General features: G+C 46.0%; 1 protein-coding gene across 1 annotated transcript; it reads left to right on the forward strand.

The window, feature by feature from the left end:
• The first annotated feature begins 4281 nt into the window (after positions 1–4281).
• On the forward strand, positions 4282–7913 carry LOC119298973 (bidirectional sugar transporter SWEET17-like). The gene is made up of 6 exons (XM_037576283.1): positions 4282–4441; positions 4622–4658; positions 4774–4987; positions 5623–5787; positions 7423–7542; positions 7635–7913. Exons 1-6 carry the CDS (start codon positions 4408–4410, stop codon positions 7815–7817), a joined length of 753 nt encoding a protein of 250 aa, XP_037432180.1. The 5' UTR covers positions 4282–4407; the 3' UTR covers positions 7818–7913.
• Positions 7914–8027: the final 114 nt, after the last annotated feature.

The following is an 8027-nucleotide window of genomic DNA, read 5'->3' on the forward strand; positions in this document are numbered from 1 at the left end:
AGGTACACCGCCGTGAGAAACCCCTCGTCCCAAAATTTGAGAGGCATATAAACTTGAGCAAGAAGGGAGAGACCAACCTCCATGATATGGCGGTGTTTACGTTCAACGGATCCGTTTTGCTGATGAGCATGTGGACAGGAGACATGGTGAGTGATACCTATGCGCTCAAAAAACGAATGAAGTTTTTGGTATTCACCTCCCCAGTCCGTTTGCATGGCAAGAATTTTGCGATCAAAAAGATGTTCAACATGTTGCTGAAAGAGATTAAACTTTGCAAACACATCAGATTTATTCTTAAGCAAATAGATCCAACTGGACTTACTAAAATCATCAATGAAAGTGACATAATATTTTTGTTTGCCAACAGAAACGGGTTCAGGACCCCAAACATCTGAAAAAACTAGCTCTAAAGGAGCTTTTGATTCACTAATAGAACGAGAATATGGAAGGTTATGGCTCTTGGCCATCTGACATGAATCACACACATGAATGTGATCTTGCTTATTTGATACTGGAAGACTAAAATCTCAAAGAATTTTCTGGACCATCGGAAAAGCAGGATGCCCTAGGCGTTTGTGCCATCTTGAGGTGGATGGCTTGACCACACTGAGAGCTTGTCGAGGAGGGGCATCATGGCGGCCAGAGACAGGAAACAGGCGACCCCTAGTCCTGTTTTGAAGCACGATTCTCCGAGTGGCCCGATCCTTAACAAAAAAGATTTTGGGGTAAACTTCCAAGAAAGCATTGTTATCTTTGATAAGTTTATAGGCAGAAAGAAGGCTTTGATCGGCTTGAGGAGCATGGATGATATTATTAAGATGCAAGGAGCCGTGAGGGGTAGTAAGAACTGAATGACCAATGTGGGCAATGTCCATACCTTGACCACTCGCGGTGTGGATTTGCTCCATGCCGGTGTAGCGACCGTGGACCGCAAGCTTTTCCAGTTCTCCCGTCACGTGATCAATTGCACCAGTGTCAAGATACCAATTGGTATCAACTCCATAGGCCTGGGCAGCGTTGGCCAAGCGGTGTCCTCCACCACCACCACGTCCTCCGCCACCACCGCCTCCTGCGGGGTTGCGGACGTTGTTGTTGAAGTTGCGATCGTAGCGCTTCTTGGAGCGCCATGCACCATGCCCTTCAAGCTTGCAAATCTGGCACTTCTCGCACTCGCGGTCACCGCGGTCACCACCTCCTTGCCACAGACCACCTCCAAAGCCGCCGCCACCGTGGTTGTCAGGGTAGTGGGCGCCCGCGTTGTTGTTGATGTAGCCGCGGGAGCCACCTCCAATGTTGCCGCCGCCCCTTGAGTTGCCGCGGCCTCCACCCCTTGCCGCCAGATTTTCAGAGTGGAGAGCGGTGTTTTGGGCAGCGATGCGAGCTTCAGCCGACAGCAGCAGGGAGAAGAGCTCGCTGAGGCCGATCGGCTGCTCGGTGGCGGTGCGGGTGGAGATGGCCGAAACGAAGCCGCTGTAGTCAGGGTCGTGGAGGAGGCCTTGCAGGATGTGATCGACGATGTCATCTTCATCCAGGGGCTTGCCTGCAGCTGCCAGCTCGTCGGCAATGCTCACCATCTTGGTGTAGTAGGCCGCGGCAGACATGTCCCCTTTGCGGGTGTGCTCGATGGCCGAGCGGAGCTAGATAACCCTAGCCCTTGACTGCGACGAGAAGCTTTGCAGCAGGACATTCCAGATCGATGCGGCGGTGGTGTGGGAGCTGACCTGCAGTAAGACCTCACGGGAGAGAGATGAGATCAAAAACGTGAGGATTTGCTGGTCTTGAGTAACCCACATAGCATGCTCATGATTTGGCGAGGACGTGGTCTCCTTCTTGCCGGCGACGTCCTTCTCGGTGTAGAGCACGGCGGCTGGCTCCTTGATCGAGCCGTCCGATAGCCCATCAGCCCCGCCCCCTTGATGTGTGGCAAGACCTGCGCCTTCCACACCAGGAAGTTCTCCCGGGTCAATTTCTCGGTGATGGTATGACCAAGGAAGGCGATGGAGGGGGTGGCCATGGCGACAGCTGAGGAGGAGCTCGACATCTAGATGCGATGGAAAAGGATAGCTTTTTATACCATGTGAAAACTAGGGTTAAGCGTATGCATATTGCAGGGACGCGTACGTGTTAATATAGGGCCGAAGCTAGGATAGGTACAAGGTTAGTTGGGCTCGGATTGATCCACAAGTTAGCTAACAACCTGATAAGATCATATCTCAGAGTCCCCAACAGAATACACAACACACACGCACAATTACAGCACATATACGGTTTATATACTCCACCGTATATACTTACAATGTTTAACAATAAAGCGATGGATACTGCAAGGCTAATGGGGTTTCTCCTAACCAGATGTCCTCCCAAAACCTAGTATCATGTCCATTTCCTACAATGAATTTAGTCCCAAGTATCCTCCCAGGTCTGCGCATGCATGCTTCACTTTCTCTCTCTCTCTCTCTCATATCTCATCTCTTTGTTCTTCGTTCTTTATTCTTTGACCATACAGTTTTGATCTTTGTGTGCCGCAGGGAACATCATCTCGGTTCTGGTCTTCATTTCTCCCACGCGGCGGGGTGTCGGCCAGCGTGCAGGATGGTTGACTAGAGGCGAGGAACACGGCGAGGGCGGTGCCGGCGTGGAGGCGGCCGAGCTAGAGATAGAGGTGGCCGCACGGGAAAGAGAGAATCTTTCGCTGAGGCTTGAGTTCGGCTGCTTAAATTTGAGATAGAAGAGACACTTCTTGTAAACATTTTGAGAAGTTAAACCAAACAAGAGTTTGGTTATGTGCGGCACACAAAGATCAAACCGAGATAGGACTGCTCCTTTGTGTGCTGCAAGTGAATCGTTTGAGGAGCTAAGCTCCTTTAGTGGTTTGGCTAGAAATACTCTTGATGGGACTGCTCAAATGAGCACCTCACCTTCATTGAGTCCCATGAGGCCATGCTGGTCTGATCTGGATCTCACACTGCCTTGTGCCTTGTGTGCAGCATTTGCAACTGCAGTAGCTGCCAAGATATCAACAGGACCAGAGACATGGACAAGCAATCCTACAGTAAGCTGCTAGAGTATAGCCCTTCGATCGATGCGCTGTAACCGACGGCGCAAGAAACCAATGTGCTCCACTGCTTTGTTCATGGCTGGACCACTTTTTTTTTATCAGCCAACCGATGAATTTTGCTATGAAAAAACAAGTGATAATGAAGTTCACAATTGGTTACCGGAAATTGTCTTTAGGCATTGGATTTTGGACAGCGAAGTCTCTCAGGCTTATGACGATCGAAAACCACCAGTAAATAGTGACATTCCATTAGTAGGGTCTGCAGAATATTGAGAAACACCAGACCTTGGCCAGATTAGCTAATTCTGTGTTGTTGGCTCAAAGCAGGAATCAAAACAGTAGAGCAGCAAACATTCGGGACCATGGTTCAGCCGAACCTATGGTCCATGTTGTACGATTTAATCAACCATGTGGATCTGTGACATGCATGTCAACTGCATTTTTTTAATCAATCATGCATGAATCCTCATGAATAGACATGCATGTCAACTGCATTTTCTAATCAACCATGCATGAATCCTTATGAATAGACATGCATGTCAACTGCATTTTCTAATCAACAATACATGAATCCTTATGAATAGTGTCTAGAAATTAATGGTATCGAGCGTAGGTTCGGCTGAACCATGGTTCCGTAAAACATTTTCGCACAAGTCTCTCACAGATCAGAGTCTATAAGATCTCATAGGACAGACGGTGGATTATTTCCCCTATCTTTTTGGACAACAAAAAGTTGAAGTAACACGTGAAATTGCATTCAGATCGTAATCTCAAACATCAAACTGAAGGCGAAGAGAAGAGCACAAACAAACATGACATGGTCTCAAGAAAGAACGGAAATGAACCAAGGACCTACGGCAGGCACGGTCGGCCAAGATGAACAAATGAAAACGGAGATAATTGCAAAGCTAGAAAACAAAGGCGGGGGAAATAAGCACGCCGGTCAGCCGGATCGGCCGGTGGCGTTGCTCACAAGTTGTACTGTTCCCATGTTGCACGAGGAAGGAGGAGTACTACGTACTCCCTCTGTTCCAGAATATAAAAACATTTTTAATATTATGCTAATGTTGAAAACGTTCTTATATTTTGAGATGGAGGGAGTAGGTAGGACCAGATCGAGCTTCAATTCGTGGCCTCCTGTCTCTCTCATACAGCACAGGCGCAGGCTTGGTCCTGCTGTGCTGTGCTGTCCGATGGCCATGGGGTGGATGTCCTTTTATTTTGGAGGAGGTCGTCCGTCCTTTTGTCCTCCTCATTAGGTTTGATGCACCTCTTCTTCCTCCTCCTCCCTTCCACCGGAGCAGCCGGGTTTATCTTTATCGGCTAGCTGCCACCTGCGCCTGCACGCCATGAACTCCACTCTCTTCATCATCGGCGTCATAGGTATGCGCATGCATCCTTGAATCTCTCTCTCTCTCTCTCTCTCTCTCTCTCTCTCACACACACACACACACACACACACACACACACACACACACACACACACACACACACACACACACATCTATTTGTTCTTGGTTCTTTGTTGTTTGACCGTACAGCTTGGATCTTTGCGTGCTGCAGGGAACATCATCTCGGTTCTGGTCTTCATTTCTCCCATGTAAGAAGGGAATCAGACCAGTTCATCCATGCATTTATACGTAAAATTGCGGAAGCATTTCTTTTGTCTCCTTTGTTGCTGACACGGCTGGTTACCGGCGTATATGGTCGCGCAGCCCGACGTTCTGGAGGATCGTGAGGAGCAAGTCGACGGAGGACTTCGAGGCGGCGCCGTACGTGCTCACGCTGCTCAACACGCTGCTATGGCTCTACTACGGCCTCACCAAGCCGGACGGCCTGCTTGTCGCCACCGTCAATGGCTTCGGCGCCGTCATGGAGACCATCTACCTCGTGCTCTTCCTCGTCTACGCCGCCGACAAAGGCAAAAGGGTACGTACGTGAGGCCACACGGTCTACAAATATATAACCCATCTGTATCGTTTTAGATAGCAACTTGCTCCTGTATTTGCACTGCTCCCTCCGATCCGAATTAATTGACGCAACCTTCTGAATTTGTACTACTCCCTTCGATCCGAATGATGTAAAATGGGCATTGTATAGAGATTGCGTCAATTAATTCGGATGAGAGGAAGTAGTGTTTTTTCTTGAGCACATGAATTTGTATTACTAGGAGTACAATCAGGATTATATCCCCTAAATTGTTTGGTTAAAATTAAACGTTTCCCCATTAAGGGAGCTATAGGAGTAGCTTCCCCTTTATCTGGAGTAGCTTGTCTTGTCCGAGTTAGTTGCTTCCCCATTAAGGGAACAATAAGTTTGCTCAGGTAATTTCATACTCTAAACTATTTAAGCAGTGGCCATCTTTACTCGCAACATATCTTTCATATGAATTGTTCTGTTGAGTCGCATTCTTTCCCTTTCGACCCACTTATTTCACTTGTGTTAATGTGGTTTTTATTTTTTACCTTTTTTCAAGTTACTCTAAGAGTAGTTTCATCATTGTGTATTTCTTTTTGGTAACTTTATGATATACTTTAGCTGTGCGAATGTCCTTAATTTTACAGGTTAAAACTGCAAAGTTGGTGGCAGCTTTGGACATTGGATTTTTCGGGGTCGTTTTCGTGGCCACAACATTTGCCATTGGTGGGCTGGACATGAAAATCATGGTTATTGGCTTGATATGTGCATGCCTTAGCGTGTTCATGTACGGGTCCCCACTCGCTGCCGTGGTAAGGTCATTCAACTAACAAATAAATTGGTCACCATACTTTACTTAGCTATTTAGGTTTCTATATGTACTGGGTTGCGATGAATTTTTTTTTAAAATATTTTCTGTTTTTTATTGTTCCGGTGACTGACGTAGAGAGGCCTTGAGATATGGGGTGTCTAATTGCGCTACGTGGGCAATTTATTTTCTAAAGGACATATGTAATTGAAAATAACTGTTTAAGTAGTTAAGTCCTAGCAAATAACTCGCTTTGCAACAATGCTAAGAGCAAAACTACTCAATTTTAAGTAGTACTAGCTGTAATTTTCCAGCAAAAAATAATCCCTAAATATAAACAACACCCATAAACATCTTCTTTCAAGTTGTATAGTACTCCAAAAGTATGAATGTGTGCTTCGGAAGATGCAGAGGTCGGAGCTAAACTCTCCTTTTTTGAAAACACTACAAAAGTTATACCAATATAAACATCTTTGAAACATGAGTCAAATGGTATGTTTGTTTTTGCAACAAAAAACTTATATTGTGTAAGTAAATTATGTGGTCAAAGTTAGGCTCAAGTTTTTGAGGTGGCATCGTAGTGTATTTTCCCGGAGGGAGTAGAAAAATAAAATGTACTAACAATCACCCACAAAACTATATATTGTGGGGTATATACAATAACTAATGCTTATAAAAATTGATCCTTTTTACGCAAATAGATATTTATTTATTGGACGTGGGAAAGCACTACCGGGTCATTTTTGTTTTTGAAAAGGAGGAAGACCCCCGGCCTCTACATCTGGATGATGCATGCAGCCACAACACTATCGGGTCATGCCTAATCATATGCATACACACACATCGTGACTTCGTGAGGCAGCGATTCCGTTGGGATACTCAAGGTTTTGGTGAAACTATATATCAGTTTCCACTAGCCAACACTTTCTAGTACGATATGTGTACACCTTGTGTCCAGACAAGAGACATGCTATACATATGTATGTGTAGGTCAACTCATACACCTTCATTTAACAAATATGATAGACATGTAAGTCGTCTTATAAGAAACTATAGGTGGAAACACTATATGTGGAATATATCCACCACATTACATATACGCAAAGCATGGATGCCATGCTAAACTTTCTATTTTATTTTCTTGGCCGGGAGATCTCATGTTGGGTTTGTTTGATTGGACGCTGAACTACTATTTTCAGAGGAAACGGCCAGCCAAAGCAGTAGCTGGCCGACAGATATCTTTGTGCTGCATGGACCTAGCGAATAATTATTAGTAGTTGGCGAATTGCAGTACAGATTTCATTTTCTTTCCTTTAGCTCACGGCTACGTGCATATCATCACTGTCATCCGGACAACGATGAATATTAGCATGCCCACTCTCAGCCATAGCTAGCTACTATTTTAGTGCTAGATACATCCGTATCTAGACAAATCTAAGACAAGTAATTCGGAACGGAGGGAGTACGTGCAAGTGGGCCAGGAGCTTGATTGAAAAGGCCGGCCAGCTGCACGGGCTGTTTTCGTTTTCGCGGGCCTGGTTGTCACTTCCACGTCGCTTTGTCCGTCTGCCCCGCTAATAATTCACTCTCAACCGTGGGTCTGCTCCTGAAAAACGTGTGTAAATTTGTGGCGGAGCAGAGAAGGGTGATCGCTTCAAGGAGCGTGGAGTACATGCCCTTCTTCCTCTCCTTCTTCCTCTTCCTCAATGGAGGGGTCTGGGCCACGTATGCCATACTCGACAAAGATGTCTTCCTTGGGGTAAGATAATTAAGAAGCACTTACATGTCTTATAGGGGTACCTAATTAGGTTACTGAACATGGCAGAATGTTAACCATCTTCATGCATGCAGGTCCCTAATGGAACAGGCTGCTTCTTGGGAGGCATCCAGCTGGTTATCTATGCGGTGTACATGAACAGTAAGGTCGCCTCTCACTCTCACGGCAGTGATGAGGCAGCATACGATGCTTCGGCTTCTCTTCTCTCCTCTAAGGCCAGCAGACATGGCCAGGACGATGTAGCCACTCGTGTTTAGTGATTGTGTAAAATTATGTAATTTTCGATGAGTAAAGTCCAATTCTTATCTCATGCTTTGATATTTTTTAAAGCTAGTTGGACCATCTTTCTCTCTCGAGATAGGCTACCGGACCTACTTTGTCCCCATTTGTTCGGACGAGCAGCTCCGGATGTTGTCCCCGCCCCAGTGCAAAAGCAATTGTTCCATAGTATTAATTGTAAGCAGGGC

This window comes from Triticum dicoccoides, chromosome 5A (genome assembly GCF_002162155.2).
Source record: "Triticum dicoccoides isolate Atlit2015 ecotype Zavitan chromosome 5A, WEW_v2.0, whole genome shotgun sequence".
Taxonomy (NCBI): domain Eukaryota; kingdom Viridiplantae; phylum Streptophyta; class Magnoliopsida; order Poales; family Poaceae; genus Triticum; species Triticum dicoccoides.

Bases quoted from the DNA above. Each gene is read 5' to 3' on its own strand.
- LOC119298973 (XM_037576283.1), top strand. From the start codon at position 4,408: ATGAACTCCACTCTCTTCATCATCGGCGTCATAG. The intron at 4,442-4,621 runs GTATGCGCATGC...TGCGTGCTGCAG, and splicing joins CTTCATCATCGGCGTCATAG to GGAACATCATCTCGGTTCTG. The intron at 4,988-5,622 runs GTACGTACGTGA...TTAATTTTACAG, and splicing joins CCGCCGACAAAGGCAAAAGG to GTTAAAACTGCAAAGTTGGT.